The sequence below is a fragment of the Ambystoma mexicanum genome, chromosome 5p (genome assembly GCF_040938575.1).
Source record: "Ambystoma mexicanum isolate Mex_15411 chromosome 5p, UKY_AmexF1_1, whole genome shotgun sequence".
In the NCBI taxonomy this organism is placed as follows: Eukaryota; Metazoa; Chordata; class Amphibia; order Caudata; family Ambystomatidae; genus Ambystoma; species Ambystoma mexicanum.
The window spans coordinates 284701279-284727798 of record NC_090930.1 but is presented as its reverse complement, the minus strand read 5'-3'; the positions used below and the strand labels follow the sequence as shown (position 1 = coordinate 284727798).

General features: G+C 46.2%; 1 protein-coding gene across 1 annotated transcript in view; it reads right to left on the bottom strand.

Annotated features, from left to right (window-relative positions):
• Window positions 1–10618: 10618 nt before the first annotated feature.
• The window catches only part of FAM199X (family with sequence similarity 199, X-linked), a 159579-nt gene continuing 143677 nt past the window's right edge, over window positions 10619–26520 (bottom strand). The window contains exon 6 of the mRNA XM_069612723.1: window positions 10619–11156. Within this exon, the coding sequence (XP_069468824.1) occupies window positions 10986–11156 (171 nt within the window). The 3' untranslated portion in view covers window positions 10619–10985. The remainder of the gene's footprint in view (window positions 11157–26520) is intronic.

Sequence of the window (26520 nt, the reverse complement as noted above, 5' to 3'; positions counted from 1 at the left end):
GTGCATCATTCTTATGTGCAGGTTTTTCCATCAGCAGCACGCCTTTAAGCATCCTTCTTTACAACAAGTTAAAGACTCCGCATCCCATTTGGTTTCAAATACACCCCCTGTGAGGGAGAATTCTCAGAAATGTGCCAATTCCCTCTACCTTGGGGCTTGATTTTTCCTAACCTGGAGAGAGTGAGACCCTTTTTCCCCACTCTCTCATGTATTTTTATGTGCTTTCTGAGCTTTGGATTTCTTTTGGTTATGGAGTCTGACAAACTCCACAGGCATCAATATTTTACATTGTGTCACACAGCACCTTCAGTGCAGTGACACAGGGAAGTCAGATTTCCCAAAGGTTTAAATACCTTCTCTGGGATAAACTACTGTTTCCCAGAGCAGTAAATTGAAATTGACTTTACTTACATTTGTAATTTTCTAGACCCAGCACACACTATCTTACCATAGGGTGCTGGATGCGTTAACTAGTATCCCCTTTTGTCTAGCTTCTCATGTAACGTTTTTATGCTACCCTTTTCTCACTGAATGGCTGGTGGCAGTGGTTTCGATTTTACTACTGTGGTGTGCATTTACAGCAGGCTGCATTCACAGCTGCATTAAAGCACCCAAGGGTGCTATTTTTTGTCAAAATGGCCGGGGTCTTTTTTTGCCATTTCTTTGTGGAAAGGTCATTCTTGAGATTTACTCCTAGCGCCAAACCAGGTTTGATTTCATTTATTGATTTATAGAGCGCTTTACACCAAGGCGCTGTAGTGGAACAACATTATACATAATAACAACAATGTAACAGATGAAGAAAAATTATATCATGAATCATTCGATAAAACAGTGACAAGAGCAATTGACTGAAGGGGAGAGGGAATAGGGGGTCGGATTAGGCGGGTGGGGGAGGGCGTGGTGGAGAGTTAGAAGAGGGACATTGAAGAGAGAGGAGGGTAGGAGAGGGGAGAGGAAAATCAAGGGGAAGAAAGAGGGGGAAGCAGAGAGGGTAGAGGGGGAGGTTTCAGGGAGGAGAATGGAGAAGGAGGGATTTAAGGGAAGTGCAGAAAGAGGGGAAGGATGTAGAGGAGCGGATAGTGAGAGGGCATGAGTTCCAGTGTAGGGGTGCAAGGAGTTGGAAGGAGCGGAAACGGGAGGAAGCACAGGGGGATGGAGGTACGGTGAGAAGGAAGTGGTCAGCAGAGCGAAGGGAACGGGAGTAGAAGGAGAGAAGGGAGGAGAGAAGGGAGGAGAGATAAGGAGGAGCAAGACCATGGAGGGATTTAAAGACAAGGCAGAGAAAGTAAAATTTGAGCTGTGAGTGAAATGGTAGCCAACCAAGGTAAGAGAGCGAGGTAGAGATGGAGTCACGGGAGGTGAGGAGACAAAGGGTGCGAACAGCAGAGTGGTAGATGGATTTAAGGGGGGCAAGATGAGATGCTGGTAGTCCGAAGAGAGGAGCAATAGAAGAGGCGAGAAGAGAGGAGATTAGGAGTTTGGTAGCGTGGAAAGTGAGGGATGGATTTTGCGAATATTGTAGAGGTGGTATCTGCGAGAGGCGAGTGAAATGTGCTGGGAGAAGGCAAGAGAGGAGTCAAAGAGAACGCCTAAGTTACGAGCTTGGGAAGAGATGGGGAGATTGGAGGGAGGAAAATTAATGAAAGGGGGAAGAGAGTTGGAGGGGGAAGAAAAGGACTTCAGTTTTATTAGTGTTAAGAGAGAGAAAGCGGGAGGACATCCAGTTCTTAATGCCAGTCAGGCAGGAAGAGTGTTTTAGGTGAAGGTCAGGTTTGGTTCCATTGTTTGCTTTTCCTTTGGTGGGATTCACGAGTGAAGCCCGCCTCTGGCTCCACAGTGTCTGGGGTGGACAGGAAGTGAGGGAGGTGCCCGAAACTCCCTGTGCTTAGTCTCCTAGGGGACCCAAATGCACTCTGATGAGTGGCCGGCTGACTGTCCGGCAAGGACAGCCACCCTGTGAATGAAAGGGAGAGAACTGTATAAATGTCAAGTTATTTGGCTTGGAAGTCAGAGTCTAGCACTGGACGAAGGAACCGAAAAAGAACTTAAAAGAGGACACCTACTGCAACTCCTGGACCGTTGGTTTGCCCAGTGAAGCCCTGCTGCAGTGCCGAAACACCAACTTTGCATCGACAGAAGCCCCTGCAAGGACTTCTCGCCTTGAGATGGTGGGACCAATCAACTCCAAAGTAAGCCACCTAGACATCCTTCTCGGAGCTGGTTGAATTTCCACCGAGTTGCTGCCGGAAACCATATAGCCAGGGAGAGAACCACCAGTTTGTGTGCGTTGCTTTTAAGTTGGCCAAGAGCTCCAAGAAGATCCCCCTGACTCCCAGGAGGGAGGACTGACCAAGCCTGAGCCCCTTCAACAGAGTGCAGGACCCCAGAACCAAGGAAAGTCCACCTTGACAGCCAGGAACCACTGTGTTGCTATTTGCAGTAGACGCAAGGAGCTGAAACACAAAGTGAAGTTTGCCGGTTGCAAGTTTGGACCTTCCCAGTGCAGTGCAGGAGTAGACCTCCCCCCCCCCCTCCCCCCAGAAGTCCTCCCTCTTCTCCCCACAACTGAGGCCCAGGAACAGTGAGATCTGCAGAGCTGCTCAGGAACAGGGGGTCATTTTCTTCTTCATTTTAAAAGGTACTGTACAAGTCTAAGAAAACTTACCTCTTGCTGTAGAGTTGCTTGCAACTTCTACCACTCACAAGCCTAACAGCTTGTGGCCCTACATTGATTCATCTTTTTCTTCAAAGACCTCTGAAACATTGTACAAAGACTTTTCTACTTACCTTCAAAGAAGTGCTTCAACCCATATTATAAGACTCTTGCCTATTGACTTTGCCTGTTTTAACTGAATGACTTACTGAGGATCTGTATTTACCTGCTTAAGAAATATTTGTGGTATCTTGTTTGCTCTAATAAACTTTCCCTTGTTACTTGCTCTTAACTAATTCTGAATGCCAACAGTAATACATTAATGTCAACAGCACCATATCAATTGAAGTCACCTGTCGTGTGGGTCTCTGCTGTATGCCATCCCAAAGGGGTATTTACTGATTCTGAACTTCTAATTCTGAAGTATATTTGTGTGGTGTTTTACAGTGCTCCCTTCTGGAAAAGGCTTATATTAACTGACTGGTAAATAAAGTGTTTTATCAAGAAACCCTGTGTGTGTTTGCTTGAATACTTGTCACTGTGAACCTCTGTGTAACCCCAACAGCTCACATTAACCCCTTTTGAGATAAGCCTGGCTATTCATCCACACTACCAACCTGTGTAGTACAGACGTATGGTTGGGTTACTATTACCAGGTGGTCATGGTTGTTGTAGTGCACCCCAAGGGTACTGCATCCAATCTTGCCCAACACCGCCAGCCCTTGATTAGCTCCTATTTTGTTATATATGCTCCCCTGCACCCTTCAGCTGTTGTGAACTACAACTATCAGCCTCAATGGTGCAGGATCATGGTAGTCAGTGCAAAACATCAGGAGAGTCACTGATTGTAGACTCCTGCCCTTAAGTGTCTCAGGAAGGGCAGGGAAGCCACTCAAGATTTGGCATTACGCCTTGCCCATGGTGCTTAGGCACATATTTGTGCAATTTATCCCATGCACTGTTTGAACAGTATGGTTTGCCTTCTAAACTGTGTTCTCCAGAGATGGGGTATGCTACTTAGGGGCCTTTAAACCTAAAGTCTGGGGTGAGTGTCTTATCAGGGCAAGATACGTAACCATAACCACCACACCCAATTCAACACCTGTGTGCTTGCTGGGGCATGCCAAGGTTTCATTCGCCCAGGCATAGCCATCTGGGTTTAGCATTCGATTTCTGACACACAGCACATGCATTTTCAGAGTGGTCTCTGGGAAAACGCTGATGGCACAAGATGTGGATCTAGGCATTCAAAACACCAATGGCAACGCTAGGCAGAATTTAAAGGGAATCTTTCCCATGGCCACTGTCGAAGGTTGGACTTTGGCGAACCCAGTTTAAAAAGATGAAAATAGATGTTGCTATTTTTATACAACCTGTCCCTTCTCCAGTAGTCCAGGAATGGTAATGGTATCAAATGTCATAATGCAAGGTTCTCCAGCACAGGCTTTCAATGCGGTCTCACTGCCAAGGGTTTACGTTTCCACTCTCACTCCCGCAACCATACCAAATTGCACAAAACATAATCCAAGGGCAGCAAGGAGCACACTCGGTACCTGCAAATATGGGTTAAAAAGTAGCAGGACAGCAACACCTCTGCCAACACCTTAACTTTCAATGAACAACTTGTTATAATCCAGACATACCACTAGATGGAAGCATGTAAATCTATACAGAAAAATATTTACTTACTGCTCGAGTCTAGTGTTTACAACTACTACTACCTACTTCCTGGAACAGGCACATCCGAGCCTGAGACCTGCCCATTGGCCCATCCAACTTAATAAGCAGCCTATCGGCAAGCCGGGAGGCGTAGCCGGCCACAGAACCAAGGCCTGCACTAAGACCTGTGACCTGTCCCTGCCTGTCCACGCCTTCCCAGCCGTCAGCGCCTTCCCAGCCGTCAGCCGGTCACTCTGCTTGGAGAAAAAAATTCATAAGGTAAATTTTTCTGAGAAATGCTGTGTGCGCCACGACCGGCCCTGCCCCATCAGGCACACTAAGTCGCGATTGGAATCATTGAGGGAATTGCCCCGTGTCTATCGCCACGTACCTGGCGCCTATGCTCATGCTACCTTGATCCATATGATTGCATTACTTAGGCCTAGTACCCATAAATGTCTATCGCTTTCAACCTGCCTGCATTGAAAACGAATTTAGCTAGCTTTGAGAATGTTCTAGCGATAAGCTTTTTTGACAGACTGTACCAAATTCGAATCTAGACGGTTGTATTTTGCAAATTTATACTAGCCCGCTACTGCACCATACTAGATAAGCCGATTTCAGCCTACTTCTTGCACTGCTTTAACAAAATGAAACGTGCCCATCTGTGCATGCCACTTGTACACCAGAAGTAGTTACTGGTTAGACCACTAGTATAACTTAAATCTGTCCACCCTGTTAAAAACAGACTAAGCTGTACCCGTATACACCTAATCGCCTGTAACTGCCCATGGTGCTTACATGCATGAGCCCAGCCAACAGCATTTAGTACCCCTTTAGCGTCACGACTCAACTAACATTGCCTCTCAACCATGCCCGCCTGGCTCATCCTCATCATGGTCCCCTTCTTGGTCATGCCCAACTTCACGCCATGCAGTAGAAACAGCTACATCCCGCTTAGTAATGGTCTAGCCAAGCTCGGCTGCCTTAGACACCACCCCATCACCTGCCCCACACCCTTCCTGCCCACCTTGCCTCCATTCCCCCACAGTGCCCCTTCATACCACACCGCTAAAATTAGCATCACTTCAGACAACCTTCCACCCAACCCCCTTGACCTTACTAAAGAGGTCTACAGCAACATCAACCAGAACTCCCTGAAAGTACCAGAACATCGCCTCACAGCCAACCCTAACCTCACCACCCGCAACAATAGACAAGGCTGCAGACTTCACACCCTATCCAGCAAAGCACCTACAATTCCTATGACTAAAGCCACCAACAAGAACACCAATGTGAATACCGTGTCACTAAAAGGAGCCTTACTTAATGTCAGATCCCTTGTTGCTCACCCCACCGAAATTGCAGACATCCGCTCAGCAGATCTCGACTTCCTTGCCACCACAGAAACATGGCTTCATGCTGCAGCAGGTCCTTATCTAACCCTTGCGGTTCCTGACAATTACTCCATCCTCAGGACCGACAGACCTAATGCTCGCGGAGGAGGTGTAGCTTTCATATTCAAATCCTCGCTTGACATTAGATCTGTTACCTCCCTTCCACTAAAATCATGCAAGCACCTTTCCATTAAAATACAAACCACCCCTAAGAATACCATCACCCTGGAACTAATATACAGACCCCCCCCAGGTCCCACAAGTACCTTCGATGAAGACATTACCTCCCTCATAGCAGAGAAATCCAAACCTCTTTCACAAAATATTATTCTAGGCGACTTTAACCTGGGATATAATGATCCTCACGACATTCCTGCGTCCTCCCTTGCTAACGCCCTCTCTGAACACAACTACACTCAACTTAACACTCTACCTACCCATCAGAAAGGCAGAACTATAGACTGGCACGCTGCCCACAACTGCAACATCATCTGCAAAGACCCCCCAACCTTTTGTATGGACTGACCATCTCCTCTTATCATCTGACATTAGCATTAACAACCCGAACCACAAACAGTGGCCCCCTGCACCAGCATGTCTGACCAGAAACAAGCGGAACATTACCGCAAAAGCCCTCACTCTACTGGTTCTCCCCATCCTAAATACGATCCCCGACACTTCGGACCTCAACTTACTAGTAGACACCTACGACGCCATGACCAAAGCCATTGACGCCGTTGCCCCACTAAAACTACGTAAAGGTAAACCCGGAGCCCATCTTAACTCCTGGTACACACCTGAGCTCAAAATACTCAGAAATAAGAAAATCAAGATGGAAACCCTATGGAAAACGACTCCATCAGTGGAAAATAAAATCAATCTTACAAATGCCTCCTCCCTTTATAAAAAAAGAAATAATCTGCACTAAGAAGGAAACCTACAATGTAAGAATAACTAATGCAGGCTCCACTGCTGAAGAACTCTTTACCATCCTGAAGGAGTTAGAAAACCCTAACCCACCGACAGACATGTCCATGGAAGACCAACGATGGTGCACGAGCATCCAAGAAGCCCTTGCTAATAAAATCACTGGCCTGCAAACGAACATTGAGAACAAAAGACTACAACTTTCCAGTAGTAACCCCCCCTAACCCTAGCTTACCCACTACCCCTAACACCAACCCCGGCATCACATTCGAAAAGGTCACTATACCAGAAGTCCAAAAAAATCATAACTTCCCTCAAACCGTTAAACTGCAAAGGGGACAGCTGCCCCGCACAGATTATCAAAGATGCAGCAAGAGACCTCTCCCCATTCATCTCCAAGCTAATAAATCTATCATTCTCTACCAACTCAGTACCCAACAATTTGAAACAATCATGGGTCCTCCCTCTTCTAAAAAACAGTCCCTGGACCCAGACATTCCTACTAATTACAGGCCTATCACCACTGTTCCCTTCCTGCTAAGAATCCTTGACAGAGTTGCTTACCTGCAAATTCAGGATTACTTAGAGTCCAACCAATTACTAGGATTGCATCAATCTGGCTTTCGACCTCAACATGGAACAGAAACCGCCCTTGTTGACCTCAAAAGTCAGATTGATGACATTAAAGATAAGGGTAAGGCTGCCATCCTACTTCTCCTAGACCGCTCAGCAGCCTTCAACCTGGTCAACCATAAAAATACTCTGTCAACACCTCTCCTCTGCTGCCCATTTCTCCTCCTCTGCTGCAACGTGGATACAGTCCTTCTCGGCCAACAGAACCATGAGGGTTTTTTCCTCCGTGGCAGCAGCAGACCCCATCACCTGTGGTATCCCACAAGGCTCATGCATTTCCCCCACTCTATACAATATCTTTACAAAGCATCTCTTTGACAAACTGGACCGTCTGGGTGTCACCTACACAAACTATGCAGATGACACCCAGATACTCCTTACCATCTCTGGCAACTACAATGCTGATGTCACTAGGATCAACAAAATCTTCTCCGTCATTCAGGCTTGGATGGCCTCTGCCTGAATGACGAGAAGACTGAACTGCTCCTTGTCTGATCACCTAATAACCTACAAAAACTGAGCCCCGACTACTCCAACATCATCATCAATGGCAACACTAACCCTGTCGCTAAAAATGTGAAAACCCTCTGCTTTTATCTTGATGCCAATATTAATCTCACCAAACAAGTCAACTCGACTGCCTCAGCTACCGCTTACACAGGGAAATTAATTAGAGCCTGCAGACCCTTTCTATCCACTAATAGCTACCTCACGCTAGCTAGAGCTCTCATACAATCTAAACTAGACTAGACTATTGCAACAGCCTCTACCTAGGTGCCAACCAATCTATAATCATTAAACTCCAGGTTCTCCAAAACAATGCGCTACGAGCAGCACTAAACATTCCTAGGCGGGAGCATATATCCGCCACCAGAATCACATGCAAATGGCTCTCCATTCCAAAAAAAAAAAAAATTAAAAAACTCTGCCTCACTTACAAAGCCCTCAACCACCTAGCCCCTCCATACCTTACTAACAAATTCACCATGAAACCGGCCATCAGAACCACCAGATCCTCCAACACTCTATGCCTCACGGTGCCCAGATATACTTCTAAAAGAGCCGGAGGCTCGAGCTTCACAGTCCTCCCCTCCAAACTCTGGAACACCCTGCCCTTGAACCTCAAATCGTCCAAATCCTTCCAGGTATTCAGGAAACTTGTCATGGGGTGGCTACTGACAACAAACACAACCTTAAGCTAGACCTAGCTACAATCTGTATATATTGTACATGCCTCACCTATGCCATTACTGTAAGCATCAACTACCACTGTCTGTATATAACCTTGCTAATGTACTACTGCAAATTACTATGTACTGTGCCTTGTAACCTGTCCTAAGCACCCTTTTACTCCCGGGTCCGGAGCGCTATATAAACATACAAGAACATATGCTTTGTGTTTGAAGTGTACCGCATACAGTATATATTTTCACTAGTACTTTTTTTGTATTCTAATGGGTAAGTCCCACTCGAATGATTTCGCACAGCAATCATAAAGAGGTGGGTCCAGCTTTAGGTTGGAACCCTACCTCTCCCTTCTCATGGATGGTTTCTCACCACTCACCAGAGGGCTATGGAAAACGAACTCTCTGCTGCAATGCACATGCAGCATATGTATACTTACCCCAGACTGTGTTCCATCAAGACCGACCAAAGTGTTTAGAAGCGGAGCATTAAACTTTAGAGCACAAAGTCCTGACATCTGTACAAACATCATTAGTCCATTCTTTCTATTTCAGCCCATAAACAAGAGAAACTCCATAGACCAAATAATGAAAAATGTAAGTGCTTCAAAATCACGAGCATACAAATCAATGTTGCATAAAGGTGTATTTTAGAAGTCACATACCTCCGATTTGAATAAGCAGCATACTGGGCATGGACTTGAACGCCAGAAATTATCACCATGTTACCTTTATACATTTCTACATTGAATACACACTTTCCAATAGCTTAAATTCATAATGTCAATGGTTGTTCAATTGGCAGAGCTCTAAACAGAACATTAACAAATACTTAATGTACAGATTGAATGCAGAGTTAATCAGAAGATGAACATCCATTTCTTAAATAAATGGAACTTCCATCACTAACCAAACATGAAGGGAACACTGCTTAATGTTACATCAAGCATAACAAAAAGTACAAGTTATATATATATATATATATACATACATACATTTATATACACATTTATAAACATATGTTGACAAGAACATCCTTTTCAGCAATTTATACAAGTCTCTTTTCATTTACAACTAATTTGTTTAAAAAAAAAAAATCAGTGTTCCTGCTAAGCCTTGCACCATGAGAAACGTATTGTCTATAAAGTAAATCCTTACATCACAATCATCCACATCATTTTGGTGCTACAAAATCACCTGCACATCTTCGCACTGCAGGGTTACCTTGTTGTGAACATTGATCACAAATAACATGGTATCTTATTTGGATTTCAACTCATTGTCTAAGGAATACAGAGGAAATGAAAATGCATCAAGGTAAAATATATGCAGTGGTCGATTCCAGAGTGCTGCAAAACCAGAATAATCAAACTGATGTATGGTGAAAGGCAAACGTGGAAGCCATCTAGAAACCACCATTAGAAAGATTTAGTGTGCAATTCATCCCATGGGCATAAACCTTTTACTGGACATCTGTAAGTGCATTAAAAAAGAACACAAACTGCAAACATGATAAGGTAAAGGACTGCTATGCCTGAACAATAAACGCACATTTCATTGAATCCATGAGACAGCAGTTCTCAGGAGTCGACAGAGCAGAGCTATGGTAACACCATGCTGGAGAGGAAGAGCACCACTCAATGTTATTCAATTGAGCTATTGTAATTTGTATATTCACGAACACATGCGTCTTGGCTAGACAGCTGCATAAAAGGGATATATAAAAAAAAACAAGACCTTCAGCTTCTTTGAAATATCAAAGTAAAACGCACACAATCCAACAGGTTACAAACACATCCTCATTAAAAAAAAATAATCAAGTGGGGAAGAGAAGCAGGGTACTCTTGGGCAATGTCATTTTTTCTCCTAGGAGAAGTGGCAATCATGTAATACATTTAAATGTATTTCATTTAGTAATCCTTACTTTTCCATGAAAGTGAAGTCAATATTAATTTGCTCTGGTGCATAAAATGATGTATTCCTTCGGTAACTGGAACAATAACCATTAACCAAACTACAGAACGCAAAACATTGTAACTGATCCTGTTCTCACATACTACCTTAACCCTTACTGTAAAAAGTGCCTTTCCAAAGTTCTGCAGTTGTGGTCCTTTAGTGCATTCATTTGGTGCGATGTATCTTGCGTACAGGAAACAACCACTAGTAATCATTTTTTTATCAGCTGTTTAGAGTTTCAAGGTCACAATATTTTTCACTATGCTAGACTAGCAGCACGTGAAACATTGCAAAAGTGGTCAATCACTGAAAAATGTAAAACATTCAACTACAAAAGTGCTTAAATCTGCAACAATAGGTGCAAAGAAAATGGTGCTGAAATATTCTTTTTAAAATTACTTTTGTTCGCAGCTTATCAAATTGTTCCAACATCGTAGATGATAGCTCACATCAATGTCAACTTTGCAGTTACTCGTTGTTCAAACATCGCAGGTCAATATTCGTTTAAAGTCCAGTAAAACAATGAAATGAAGATGACAAGGCTTAGAAAGAACACTGATAAGTTCACTCTCGTCACATCAAAATATCAACTTCCCCTTCATGGTCCTCTTCGTTCACTTTTACGCAGAGCACCTCTTCATTAACAAATAAGCCACTTAGTCTTTCCTTTCGAGCCTGTCTTTGCTCTTTCAGCTGTCTCTTACGTAATGTTTTTTGTTGAAGCTTCCGCTGTTTGGAACGCTTCTGTTGAAATAAAAAGATAATGACGGTTACAATAGAGAAAGAAAGGAATTACCAAACCAGCATGTATATAGAAACATGTAACCTTTATATTCAACACATAACACACCAATGGATAGCCCCAACGGCCACCTTAACTGGGTATTTAGAATGAATACACCCACTTTTTTTTAATGAAAGCCCAAATAGGTTCTGAACAGCGTTTTTGCAATCAAGATTTCGAACAAGATGCATTAAATTGACTCTTGAAGTTGCGAGTGTGCTGTACGTTGGTACCTGGGGGATCAGGTCCACTTTCAGGATCGTCTCATGTTGTCGTCTTTGGGAATACAGCAAACAATGTGAAAATATAGTTTGGATTCAGACATGACTAAGGAGAGCTTCCTCAAATCCTCATGTGAAATCTTTTCATAATAATTCTAAAAATGGATGCTTCCTCAAGGGCAACATAAGCATCACACCACGTGGAAGCCTGATGCTACATATGACAATGCATTACTTACCGTAAAAGCATTTGATGGTTGTATCTGCTTAGATTCACATGCTGTGCATAGGTCCGACATCCAGTGGTCACTGCAGAGTATTGCATTTTGTTTTTGGTAGTCGAAAAGGGGACGTCGACAAGGCGTGTCTGTAACACTATCCCTATAGTGACGTGCGTTGTACCCATAATCCCTAACGCGTCGAGGACCCTCCGTTTGTATTTTTTTTGCCCTGAGGGAGCCTTCTAGACGTGAGTGAGTACAGAAGAGCGAGATATAGAAAAGGATGTCTATGTTCCTTCCATCCGAGCGGGGAGGAAGGGTGGGCGCATGTGAATCTAAGCAGATACAACCATCAGAAATGCTTTTACGGTAAGTAATGCATTGTCTTCTGATGTTTGTTAATCTGCTTAGAATCACATGCTCTGCATAGACTAGCGAGCAGTACCCGGAGTTGGAGGTGGGTTGTGAGAAGGAACAGTAGAGAAAAGATGTCTTAATACTGCTTGTCCCACCTGGGAATCAGATCTAGAGTGGGCATCTAGACAGTAGTGTTTTGTAAAGGTGTGTACAGAACTCCAGGTTGCCGCTTTGCAGATGTAACGCTCACCTGATTCCCGTAGAGGCGCCGGTCTTGACTGGGCGTATACTGTATCTTCAAAGGTGATGTGTAACACACGGCTGGCTCTTTGGGCTGGACCTCTGTGCACTGTATGTCTGACTCGAAGGGTAAGATGTCTGCAGATAGAAAATATGGGATTAATGAACTGGGTTATTGAATGTCTCTCTCTTCTTCCCTTTCTCTTCTCCTGTAGAACCCCAAAGGTTAACGCTCTCACCTTAGGTAAGTGAACGCTGTGCTCTCCATCTGCCTCGGGGCAGGGTGCTGTAACTAGTTTCTTCACTGGATAAGGGGAGCAGGCCTCTTGACTTCAGAGGACTGCTGTCCGTCGTTTACTGCACGAACGGTAAGTTTCGAGTAATTCTAATTCTTTAAAAGTCTTTAGTAATGATGTCTCTTGTTTTGCAGGGTTCCGGCGATGGCGGATGACGGGCTGAAGTGAGTTGAAGATGGAGCCCGTGTGATGAATAGAAGCGCCTGGAAGCACGTAAGTAAGCGCTTGTTGCCTGCTTCACGATGCGCTCCAACTGTCTTTTTATTTTGCAGGTACAAGTTCGGAGCGGCTGCAGGGTGCCGGAATACCCACTAGGTTAGATGTGGAAAGGAGTAATGGCACGTGAGTATTAAAGTTCCCCAATGTCTTTAAACGCACCTTGTTTTGTCTTTCAGATGCGGGATGCAGCGCCGAAGGCCTCCGGAGCGTGCGAAGAGTTGGTAAGCTTTTGTCTTTCAGATGCCGGAATGCAGTGCGAAGACCTCCGGAGCGCACGAAGAGTAGGTAAGCCTTTGTCTTTCAGATGCCGGAATGCAGCGCGAGGCGTTGGTGACAGCCGATGGACCAGGTAAGTGAAGCGCTGTCACTGAAGACCGTAATGCTAACCTGTTCTTTCTTGTCTTTATAGGTGTTGCTGAAGACTGGATTCAGAATGGTAAGCCTTTTTCCTTAGGCCCAGGATCAGATGCAGAAGACACGATGAGCGTTCTGCTGCAGAGGATGCAGAATAACGCAAAGCAAGATTCATCCATCGGGTGTGGTTTAAATAGCCTCCTGTAGTGCTTAGGTGTCTCCTTCCACAGCCACACCTAGGTAAGAAAAGAGTTCCTGCTTTCCAGAAGAGTTCCAGTGTTCTGAACCTAGGGAGTGGCTCCTGCCCCACCCAACAGGAAAAGTAGTTCCAAACAGAAGAGGATCAGAGGCTCAACTGGCAGGCAAGTAAGCAGCATGGTCTGCTGCAGGTAAGTCCACCCAAGCATTATGAGCCCGGCGCTTCCAGCGCTGGGACTGGGACTGGGCATATTTATGAGCCTGGTGCCACTGGCGCCAGGACTGGGTCCAAAAGGTCCCAATTGGGACTGGTTGGCACTCGGAACCTGGGTTATGGATCTGCTTCCAAGGGAGTTGGGAAAACCCTGACCTTTTGGAAGCAGAGATCATGACAGTACCCCCCCTCAAAGCCCCTCCCAAACCGGGCTTCTCCGGGGGTTTTGGCTTGTCAGGAAATGTTCAGTGAAATCTTTTGATTAGGCGAGGAGCGTGGACATATTCAGCAGGTTCCCAGGATCTCTCTTGGGGGCCGTAGCCTTTCCAGTCAATTAGGTAAAATAGTTTAGATTTGGAGATCTTGGAGTCCAGAATGCTTTTGACTTCAAACTCGAGTTCTCCATCAACTAGGATGGGTTTTGGAGATTTAGTTATTCGGGTTTGAGGTTGCACGGGTTTTAATAGAGAGACGTGGAAGACCGGATGTATCTTCATGTGCGGGGGCAAGTCCAACTTGACCGCTACTGGGTTTACTATGGTAGTGATGGAATAGGGACCAAGGTATCTTGGGTTGAATGTGCGTGGCCCTTTTAGAGGTAGATATTTGGTGGATAACCAGACTTGATCCCCTACTTGATATTGAGGGGCTTCCTTCCGATGTTGATCTGCTCCTTTCTTGTATTGTTCTTTAGCCCTTTGAAGGTGAGAAACAGCTTCCTTAAAGGCTTGGGTGATTGTAGAATGCAGGTAGTCTACTGCTGGTGTTTCAAGATCTTGGAGGGGATCCAACTCCGAGGTTCGAGGGTGACTGCCGTATAAAAGAAAAAACAGGGTTTTCCCAGTTCCCGAATGGACAGTTATTGTAGGCATATTCGGCTATCCAAAGGATGTCTTTCCAAGTTTTTTCAGTTTGTTGCAGCATGCAGCGTAAATACTGTTCCAGAGTTTGATTGGTCCTCTCGGTTTGTCCGTCCATCTGAGGGTGGTGACTGGTCGATAGTCTCACATCAATTTGAGCCGACCGACAGCAACTTCGCCAAAAATGAGAAATAAATTGACTCCCTCGATCCGAAATTAGAACCGAAGGAAAACCGTGCAGTCGGACGATGTTTTCGAGAAATTCTCGGGCCAGAGTTGCTGCTGTTGGCAAGCCTTTGAGCGGAATGAAATGCGCCATCTTGGAGAATAAGTCCACGATTACTAGGATCGTATTGTATCCGGAGCATGGAGGTAGATCGGTGATGAAGTCCATAGAAAGCGTAAGCCAAGGGCGAGGTGGGATGTCAATAGGGCGTAAGAGGCCTGCTGGTCTTTCCTTTTGACTCTTGTTTTGGGCGCATACTCCACAGGACATTATAAAGTCTCTGATATCTTTTTTCCAAGACGGCCACCAGAAGTAGCGCTTGATCTTTTCTGAGGTCTTGGCCATACCGGGATGTCCTTCCATTAAAGAATCGTGATAACAAGAGATTACTTTTTTCTGTAAATCTGTGCTGGGCAGGGCAGGGCAGGTATAATCGTTCTTGGAAATACAATAAGTTGTCCTTTACTGCAAAGTCCTTTCCCTGCAGATGCCAATTCTGTATGTCTGCTGGAGTTACAAGTTGCCTGGCTTTATCCTTAACTTCCTCTATGGATTGTGTGGCGATTACACCCAGAATTCTTTGTTCGGGAATGATTGGTACAGGTTTAGGGTTGATCAAGTGTTCTTCCACTCCCATCCGAGAAAGGGCATCAGCTTTACCGTTTTTTGTACCAGGTCGATAGGTAATTATGAAGTCAAACTTGGCAAAGAATAATGCCCAACGGAGTTGTCTAGAGGATTGGGCTTTTGCGGTTTTCAAATATTGCAGGTTTCGGTGATCCGTAATCACAGTAACGGTGTGTCGGGCCCCCAGCAGATAATGCCGCCAAGCCTTAAAGGCAGACTTGATAGCCAGAAGTTCCTTGTCAGTAATCGTGTAATTGATTTCAGGAGGCGAGAATTTGCGGGACCAAAATGCCACGGGATGCAACTGATTGGTTACCGGGTCCTTTTGTGATAGAACTGCCCCCATGGCAAGGCTTGAAGCATCAGTTTCCACGATGTAGGGGAGTTCGGGGCGAGGGTGTTTTAAGATTGGTGCAGAGATAAATTTAGTCTTCAAATCCTGGAAAGCTTGTTCCGCCTCGGTAGACCATTCAAAACGTTTGTTTTTCTTTAACAAGGCAGTGATGGGCTGGACTATTCGAGAAAATTCGGGGATAAACCTGCGGTAAAAGTTAGCGAAGCCTAACATGCTTTGCACACCTTTTACGGAGGATGGTGATGGCCATTTGAGAACTGCATCGACCTTCTTTGAATCCATACGGACTCCGCTAGGTGATAATATGAATCCCAAGAATTCAACTTCAGTCAGGTTGAAAACACATTTTTCTAACTTAGCGAAAAGTTTGTGTTGACGCAATCTTTCGAGGACCATTTTCACGTGTTTCCGATGTTCAGATTCCGATGAAGAATAAACGAGGATGTCGTCAATGTAAACAACACACATCTATGAGCTCTCTGAGGACATCGTTCATAAAATATTGAAAGGCGCCCGGGGCATTGCAAAGTCCGAAGGGCATGACCTGATATTCAAATAGCCCATATTTGGTGCGGAAGGCCGTCTTCCATTCATCGCCCTCTTTTACTCGTACCAAGTAGTAGGCTCCTCTAAGATCCAGCTTTGTATATATGCATGCTTTTCTGACTTGGTCCAGGAGTTCAGGGATCAAAGGTAACGGATATCTATTCTTGACGGTGATCTGGTTCAGGGAGCGATAATCTATACAAGTTCTAAGGTCTCCTTCCTTTTTTGGAACGAAGAACAAAGCTGAAGAAGCAGGGGACTTGGAAGGACGAATAAACCCATTTGCCAGGTATTGATCCAGGTATTGTCGAAGGTGAAGGTTCTCAGGCTCGGTGAGGGCATAAATTCTACTACAAGGAGGAGTAGATCCAGCTATCAGGTCTATCTGGCAGTCATAAGACCTATGAGGAGGTAGAGAGTTAGCCTGATCCTTCCGGAAAACATCTTGGTATTCTAGGTATTCGGGAGGTAACTGGGGAGTCTCTGAAGAAATTGCTGCCAGTGCAACACCAGGTGGAGGGTGACAAGTAGAGACACATTCTGGAAACTGGACCGTTCTTGCTTGCCAATCGATCAGAGGATTGTGTTTCTCTAACCAAGGTATTCCTAGAATAATCGGAAACTGAGGAGCCTTGATCACATCGAACACGATCTTCTCATGGTGTCCATCTTGACTTACTAGCGTCACTTCTTGAGTGGTATGCGTTACTGGTCCGGAGGCTTTCTCCGTTCCATCCACCGTAGTAATGACGTCCTTTACAGCCTTGGGACAAAGAGTTAGATTCATCCTCAAAACCATTTCATGATCCACATAATTGCCGATGGCACCGCTGTCGACGTAAGCTTCAATTGCATGTAATCGATCCGGATTATCAGGGCTAATGAGGACCATAGGTATCACGAAATGCGAGGTCACGGAACTGGTTTTCACGCTCGGCAAGAGGACCTCTATTCTTGTCGGGCGAGGTCGTTTCCCTGCTCAGAGTTTGTAACTTTGGTAACTGCAGCTCCTACTGCCTTCTTGGCAGGTTTCACCGGACAGTCTCGAAGAAAGTGCCCTGAGTTTCCGCAATAGAGGCATAATTGCAACTGTTTTCTCCTTTCCCGCTCCTTTTGTGTTAGAGGACCTTTCAGACCCCCTATTTGCATGGGTTCCCCGGAGTCTACTCCTTTGGAAGGAGTTGGCGGTTTGGAAAATACTCGAGCATCAAACTTGGAACGATCGGCCTTCCTGTTCTGCAGTCTGTGATCTATTTGAACGACTAAGTCTATATAGTCCAAACAATCTTGTGGGGGATTCACTACTTGGGCTAACACATCTTTGAGCTCTCCACGTAGACCTCTATAAAACAGCATAATCCTTTTGTCCTCAGGCCATTGAGTTTCCACTATCAGTCTGTTGAAAGACGCAATATAAGCCAAAAGGTCTTGATTACCTTGTCGCAACGAAAGAAGCTCATTGTCCAAGGCCTGCCCCTGTGAATGTCTTGCGAACAGTTTTTCCATACTGAGCTGAAAAGCTTGAAAATCATGGAGGACCGGATCATCTTGATTTACTAGAGGGATCGACCAGTCTGCCGCATTGCCACTAAGGTACGAAAGCACGAAAGCTACTTTAGCTTGATCAGTTGGAAAGGCTGCTGGCCGGCATAAGAAATGCAACCGGCACTGATTGATAAATACTGCAAACCTCTTTGGGTCACCAGAAAATCGTTCGGGCGGAGCCAGAGGTACATTCCCAGGCAGGTTGATCTGCACTGGATTCATAGAGGATGTAGAAGGAAGATTTCCCCCAGATGCGGGTAACGGGGTCTGTCCGGCTTGTGACTGTAGCAATTGTCTAGCGAGATCATCTGTTCGCTCCTTGGAAATAATCAGTTCCCTTCTTAGAGCGTTCGTTTCCTGACGGGCTGCATGCACTTCTGCCCTTAGTTCCCCAAGTAACTGGGCTAGCTGGTCGGTATCCGAGGTTTCCATAGCGCCTGGACGGGAGTTTTGCGGTAGGCTTTGCGTTCTGTAACACTCACCTGATTCCCGTAGAGGCGCCGGTCTTGACTGGGCGTATACCGTATCTTCAAAGGTGATGTGTAACACACGTCTGGCTCTTTGGGCTGGACATCTGTGCACTGTATGTCTGACTCGAAGGGTAAGATGTCTGCGGATAGAAAATATGGGATTAATGAACTGGGTTATTGAATGTCTCTCTCTTCTTCCCTTTCTCTTCTCCTGTAGAACCCCAAAGGTTAACGCTCTCACCTTAGGTAAGTGAACGCCGTGCTCTCCATCTGCCTCGGGGCAGGGTGCTGTAACCAGTTTCTTCACTGGATAAGGGGAGCAGGCCTCTTGACTTCAGAGGACTGCTGTCCGTCGTTTACTGCACGAACGGTAAGTTTCGAGTAATTCTAATGTCTTTAAAAGTCTTTAGTAATGATGTCTCTTGTTTTGCAGGGTTCCGGCGATGGCGGATGACGGGCTGAAGTGAGTTGAAGATGGAGCCCGTGTGATGAATAGAAGCGCCTGGAAGCACGTAAGTAAGCGCTTGTTGCCTGCTTCACGATGCGCTCCAACTGTCTTTTTATTTTGCAGGTACAAGTTCGGAGCGGCTGCAGGGTGCCGGAATACCCACTGGGTTAGATGTGGAAAGGAGTAATGGCACGTGAGTATTAAAGTTCCCCAATGTCTTTAAACGCACCTTGTTTTGTCTTTCAGATGCCGGAATGCAGTGCGGAAGACCTCCGGAGCGCACGAAGAGTAGGTAAGCCTTTGTCTTTCAAATGCCAGAATGCAGCGCGAGGCGTTGGTGACAGCCGATGGACCAGGTAAGTGAAGCGCTGTCACTGAAGACCGTAATGCTAACCTGTTCCTTCTTGTCTTTATAGGTGTTGCTGAAGACTGGATTCAGAATGGTAAGCCTTTTTCCTTAGGCCCAGGATCAGATGCAGAAGACACGATGAGCGTTCTGCTGCAGAGGATGCAGAATAACGCAAAGCAAGATTCATCCATCGGGTGTGGTTTAAATAGCCTCCTGTAGTGCTTAGGTGTCTCCTTCCACAGCCACGCCTAGGTAAGAAAAGAGTTCCTGCTTTCCAGAAGAGTTCCAGTGTTCTGAACCTAGGGAGTGGCTCCTGCCCCACCCAACAGGAAAAGTAGTTCCAAACAGAAGAGGATCAGAGGCTCAACTGGCAGGCAAGTAAGCAGCATGGTCTGCTGCAGGTAAGTCCACCCAAGCATTATGAGCCCGGCGCTTCCAGCGCTGGGACTGGGCATATTTATGAGCCTGGTGCCACTGGCGCCAGGACTGGGTCCAAAAGGTCCCAATTGGGACTGGTTGGCACTCGGAACCCGGGTTATGGATCTGCTTCCAAGGGAGTTGGGAAAACCCTGACCTTTTGGAAGCAGAGATCATGACAGCAGATGGACTCAAGGGGAACATTTGCAATGAATGCTATGGATGCCCCAGTGCCTCGAGTAGAGTGTGCTCTTGGCTTGAAGGGTAGTTCTCTCTTAGCAAGAGTGTAACAGAGTGATGCATTGTACAATCCATCTAGATATAGTGGATTTTGAAACTGCATCTCCTTCTCTTCCTGCTGCCACCGAGACAAAGAACTGATTAGTCTCTCTCAGTGGACTAGTTCTTTCCATGTAAAACATGACCGCTCTGCGCACATCAAGTGTATGCAGGCCTTTTTCTCCTAGATTTGAAGGATTTTGAAAGAACGTTGGTAGTTCTATAGACTGGTTGACATGGAATTTGGAGATGAATTTCGGTGCGAAACTTGGGTGTGTGCGTAGAACCACTTTATCCTTGTGAACTGTTACAAAGGGGTCTAAAACCGAAAGGGCCTGTAGTTCACTTACTCTCCTAATGGAGGTAATAGCTATTAGGAAAGCAGTCTTAAGAGTGAGATCTTTAAGAGTTGCCTTGTGCATGGGTTCAAAGGGTGTCCCCATGAGCCTGGTAAGTACCACATTTAGATCCCAGCCGGGAGCTGGGTTTGCTATTGGAGGGTGTGTTCTCTTTACCCCTTCCATGAAGGCTTTGATTACTGGGATCTTCCACCACGATACTTTGAGTTGTGAAGTGGTGTAAGCAGAAAGCGCTGCCAGGTGTACTTAAATAGAATTGAATACTAGACCCGAGTCCAGTAAATGGGTACAGAATAATTTGTGTGGGAGAGCAGTCAACGGGGTTGATACTTTTCCCTCTACACCAGATGACAAATCTTTTCCATTTGCTAGAATAGCAGTGACGAGTGTTAGGCTTTCTGGCCTCTCTGAGGATGTCCATGCACCTCTGTGGAAGTTGTAAATGTCCAAATTCTATGACCTCAGGAGCCATGCTGCTAAGTTCATGGTCTGAGGGCATGGGTGCAGTGTCCTGCCCCTGTCTTGTGACAGCATGTTGTACAGGCAGGGCAGTTTCACTGGAGGAGATAGAGACATCTCCAACAAGTGAACGAACCATGGCTGTCGGTCCCACATAGGGGCCACCAGTATCGTGGTAACTTGTTCCTGGTGCATCTTGTGCACTATCTTGTTGAGAAGGGGAGTTGGGGGGAAAAGAGTAAACAAATTTCCCTGACCATGGAATCGATAGACCGTTCCCCTTGGACTGGTTCTGGGGGTACCTGGAGGCGTAATCTTGGCATTGAGAGTTTTCCAGAGTTGCGAACAGGCGAACAGGTCTATTTCTGGGAAACCCCACCGTGTGAAGACGTCGAAGACGATGTCTTCTTGTAACCGCCATTCGTACTCTACGGGCAGGGGGAAGTCTCTGCTGAGTTAGTCTGCTAGCAGATTGAGTTCCCCTGGTACATGTTGTGATAGTAGGAACATGTTGTGTTTGAGAGCCCACTTCCAGATGTTCTGGGACAGCTTGGACAGTCCTGGAGAGTGAGTGCCCCCTTGCTTGTTGAGGTAGTACATGGCGGTGGTGCTGTCTGTGAGGACCATCACTGTCTTACCTTGTAGGTGTTCCTGAAAGGCTTTCAGTGCTTTGAACACCGCTAGTAGTTCCAGCAGGTTTATATGCTTGGATGCTAAACTCGGAGTCCACGCTCCGTGAGCAGTCTGATGGGATAGGTGAGCCCCCCCCCCCATCCTGTAAGGGATGTGGTTTGCCACACCCGCTTCCACAGCGGGTGTGGCAAAAGTTTTCCCTAATAACAGGTTTTCTTTTGTCCACCACTGTAGCGAGAGAACCAAGGCCTGCGAGACCACCACTAGATCGTCCCATTGTCCGCTGGCTTGACACCACTGGCTGTTGAGCCACTCTTGCATTGGGCGCAGGCGCGCGTGAGGTACCAAATAAATACATGACGCCATCATTCCTAGCAAGCGCATTGCTTTGCGTACCGTCACCTCTCGACCTGCCACATAATGGGGGATCTGAAACAGCATGTTTTGGACCCTCTCGTTGGAGGGGAAGACGAGGCCGTCCTTTGTTCGAATTAGAGCCCCTAGGAATTGTTTGATTTGGCTGGGGCCTAAGCTGGACTTCTTTTCGTTGATGGAGAAGCCCAGTTGGAACAAAAGGTCTACAGTCTTTTGGGTATTGGAGAAGCATGTTTCGTAAGAATCCCCTGTTATGAGCCTGTCGTCGAGGTAAGGGTATACCGGGATGGATAACCTGCGCAGGTGGGCCGCTGCCACTGCCAGTACTTTTGTGAATACCCTTGGTGCAGATGCTATCCCGAAGGGTAGTACTCTGAACTGGTAGTGTTTGTTCTCTATCTTGAACCTGAGGTATTTTCTGTGCGCTGGCAACATTAAAATATGAAAGTATGCATCTTTCATGTCCAGTGTTGTCATGTAATCCCCCTGTGATAACAGTGGGATTACTTCCTGCAAGGTCACCATACGAAACTTTTGGGGTTTGACAAACCTGTTCGCTGGGCGCAGATCTAATACAGGGCGCATGGTTAAGTCCTTTTTGGGTACAAGGAAGTACACTGAATAAATACCTTCTGTTACCTGAGATAGGGGGACAGCCTCTATAGCTTCTTTTTTCAGTAGCTCTTCTACTTCTTGTAGAAGAATGGTGAGGTGTTCCGGTGTCATGCGTCGGTTCCGTGGGGGTCTGTACTTCGGGGAACCGTTGAATTCGATGCAGTATCCATGGGCTATGGTAGATAATACCCAGCGGTCTGACGATATTCCCTCCCATGCTGAAAGGAATGATGTTAGCCGGCCCCCGACTGGTGATGCATGGGAGGGGACCCGAATCTTCGGGTCGTTTGTTGGTATTGGGCGTGGAACCTTTGGGGCTGGAGCCGCGACCTCTTCCCCTGCCACGGCGTTGGCCTCTTTGACTGAACTGGGTGTTGTTACCCTGGTTAGAGGGCCAGTTGGTAGCAGAGTAAAATTGCTGTTGGTTTTGCTGCTGGCGTTGGCCACGAAAGGAGCGTCTATTGCCATAGCCTCGTCTGTTAGGGGGCCTAGAAATTTGGTCAAGAGTTTTGATGGTATACAACTCTTTCTTCACATGTTCTAGGGCCTCATCAACTGCTTTCCCAAACAGATGTGTTGCTTCTATGGGCTTATTTATCAGGGAAGCCTGGGTTTCCGGCTTAAATCCCGAATTGCGCAGCCAGACGTGTCGTTTGAGAAGTGTTCCCTGAACCAGGGAACGGCCAGCCGTCTCTGCGGCATCTAAGGAGTTCTTTACGATGCCCTGGTTTACAAGAGTTCCTTCTGAGATTGTAGCTAACAGGCGTGAACGCAGGGGTTCTGGTGCGTCCTCTGCTTCGCTGCGCAGCTTGCTCCACTGTGCATCTGCGTAGCTAGCTAGTAGGGAATTGTTATTTGCAATCCTAGTTGAAAAGGCGGCGGACGTCGTGATTCTCTTCCCAAGTGCGTAGAGCTTTTTGCCCGCTTTGTCAGGTGGTGCCTCACTAGTGGATAGTGGTACCCCTGCTCTTTTCCTTGTATTAGTAACTACGAGGGAGTCCGGAATAGAATGGCCTCTGATGTACAACGGGTCAGAGGGCGAAGGGCTGAAGAGCTTTTCTATCCGAGGGTTGACCCCTCTCACTAAGGCAGGATTGGAAAGGGAAGGAGTTATTCTTCTCTTTATAGAAGCCAGGAGCGGAATAGACTGACTAACAGGGGCTTTTTCTTTAATAACTTTCGCTACAAAGTCTATGTCAGGAAGAGTCTCCCCTGTGTCTATTTCAAAATGCGCTGCTGCCTTGCGCAATAGTGCATTAAGTGAAGGTTGGTCATCTATGGGAGAGGTGTTTCCAATAGGTGAATCCTTGGGAGGAGAAGGGTGAAAGACATCAGGGTCTGAGTGCACTGATGGGGATTGCCAAGGCTGCACTGATGGGGATTGCCAGGGCTGCGAGGTAGCTGTATCTTCTTCGAAAGCTCCTGCACTTGTGTAAGGATCTTCTTCAAACCCCTCTTCCTCATGTTCTTCCTCTCCACCCAAACACTCATCATCTTCCTGGAGGTATTGCTCCTCTTCAGTGAGGTCATATACGTCTGTAGAAGGGGGAAACAGCCTAGGAATTTTGACCCTAGGGTCATCCTGGGGCCATTCTCTTAGTCTTTTGGGTGTGGGTGGGTTTTGGTTTCCCAAAAACCTTTACATTTTCTCCATACAAGAATGGAGTCTTTCAAGGGTCTCATGGGGGACCCCTGAATAGTCTAGAGGGGGGAAATCGGTGTTTTCATCTTCAAAACGCTTAGAACGCTCCCACAACTTCGAAGAAAGGTTTCCGTCGGCATCTGAAAAGCCCTCCGGTAGTTCCGAAGTGCCCTTAGATGAAAGGGGCAGTTCCTGGCTACTCTTATGCTTTTTCGGCGTTTCTATAGCTTTTTGTGCGGTATTCGACGTTTGTTTCGTCCGCTTACGTGTGTCTTCGGAAACAATTCTCGCCAGGCTCTCGACAATGAGGTTGTCAGTAGAGGACTCTGGTGTCGACGTTGCCTGCGTTACGCGTTGTTCCTCGACGGCCGCTCTATGGAGCGTTACGTCGGATGATTTTGGGGTAGCGCCCGTGTTTGATGAAAGCCCAATCGCTGGTCGCGACTGCGTTTGCGGGTGGGGCTTGAGACCCTTACAGTCTGAGGTAGACGCCGGAGTGCCCTGCGTCCCCTTCGGCACTGATGGATCCTTAGTGTTCGACGAAGAAGAGCCGTGGGTTGTGTGCTTAGGCCTATGGGGTCTGTGTGCGTCCCTGTCGCCGGGGTGTTCATCCCCATGAGCAGGGCGTGAGCCGAGCCCGTTGGGGACGGACGTCGAGGAGCGCGAGCGCTCCTTCTGGGGGTTAATGACTTACGTAACGGACGTCGAGTTATCACCCTCCTCGTCACTTTCTGTAACAGCGGCGGCGGGTGAGGAAACTGACTTCGACATAGCGTAGTCCGCCTACCTCTTAACTTTGCGTTCTTTAAGAGTTCTTGGTTACAAGAGCTTACAGGCCGCGCAGCTGTCCTCCTTATGATCGAGGGGCAAGCAACGATTACAGAGCTTGTGTTTGTCCTTCCAAGTGTATTTGCCCCTACAGCGTGGGCAAAACTTAAAAGATGTCCTCTCCATAGCTGAGGCAATAATAACTGGTGATAACAACCCCAAGGGAAAGATACGGGAAAAAGAAAGACATTCTCAAAGAGAAGATAAAAGTTCGACCCCCACTCTCCCTACTGTATGTTGGCCGGCGAGGCCAGGCCACGTGTTCGGCAGCGCCGAAGGATCTCCTCCGTCTCTACCCCTCCGTCGAAAACTTGCTCGGCGGAGAAACAGCTTCACAGCTAACGTCGAGGGGAGGGATCTTTAACAATATAATAAGTATAATTAAGGACCGAGGTCCGATAGTAAGTATTTGCAATGTCTCTCTAGGAGCTCCGCGTAAGGCGACCAGAAGCTGGGCGGAAAAAAACAATCTGAGGGACCTCGACGCGTGAGGGATTATGGGTACAACGCACGTCACTATAGGGATAGTGTTACAGACACGCCTTGTCGACTACGAAAAACAAAATGCAATACTCTGCAGTGACCACTGGATGTCGGACCTATGCACAGCATGTGATTCTAAGCAGATTAGCAAACATCAGAAATGAACATATCCATTAGGTGGAGAGTAAAGACTCGTCTTTTCCCACTTGAAGAAAGTTCCAAATCATAGGGAACAGAAACAGGTTGGGGCCAAGGGGATGTGGAAAAGAAACGCATACAGCGACCTATAGATATTTTTGTGTTTTGAGAGACTGATTGTGTTTTACACATTGTCACTGGGTGTGGTGAAGGGGATGGTTTTGCAATTATGGATGTTATGCAAGGTTGAAATAATTGAAAGTTGATTATGTGGTCTTCCTGCTAAACATAACTTTGTAAATCTGATTCCTGATAATTCTTTGACAAAATTGTTTTAGTAATGTATTTTACACAAGAAAATAACTCGATAAAGTATGTTTGTATACAAATTTGAGATGAGGATTTCATACTTGAATATGAATGCCCTAGAGGCCTACCAGTCAAAGGGATTTCTATATGTTTGTGTTCTGTCTATTTAACCAGGGTAATACCCCAATGTTCCGGGACCCCCTCGAGTAAAATACCCCAAACCCAATGACAACCTATGGTGCGGGACAAACTGGTTTGAAGGAAGGGCCCTAGAACACAAAAAGGCCCTGCAACACCCATTTCTTTTCTAACCCATGTTCTTTTGCCCACTAAGGGGACGATCTATAAACTAGAAAAGGTATGCGAGAGGGTGGTTCAGCTTTTCAGAGAAATTAATACCCTTCCTTGCAACAAAGATTTGAGATTGGAAATGGAGTTTTTTTTTTTTTTTTGGTACATAGAGCTAAGAATGTATTGCGCACAGAGAAACAAAATCTGAAAGTAAATGGATAAACAGCAAGTTTGCATGATAAGCTCAACTGAAGGGTGCAAAGCCTGAAACAACTGGGTAAGGTGCAGGTTCGATTGCCAGAAAGACTATAAGAAGCTTGAACAAAGATTTAGGGCGGAGGGACCAAGCAGGAGTTTGCTTACATTTGGTCCTGGTTGGAGACATTCTCCAGAATCACTTAGCTTAGAGAGGTCAACTGAAAGATCTGAACTAAAACATTGCCATCGATCCTTGAATTGCTGGAAAGATTCAGCTGGTGGAGGTCAGGGGTGCCAAAAATGTCATTTCTTTAGGGACGTGCCGAGATCATTCAGATTAGTACAATATGACAAAAAGTACTTACCCAGTAATTGTCTTTCTAGGCTTGCATTTGCTTAGGATCACATGCTATGCATAGTTCACAGTCCGCCATCTAGTGGTTGGCTATTGCATAATCCAAAAAACTAGGCCCCGACAGGTGAGTTCTTGTCGCACTATCCTTATCCTATGTGTACAGGACCCCACCCGTCAAGTTAAGTTGCACTGGTAAA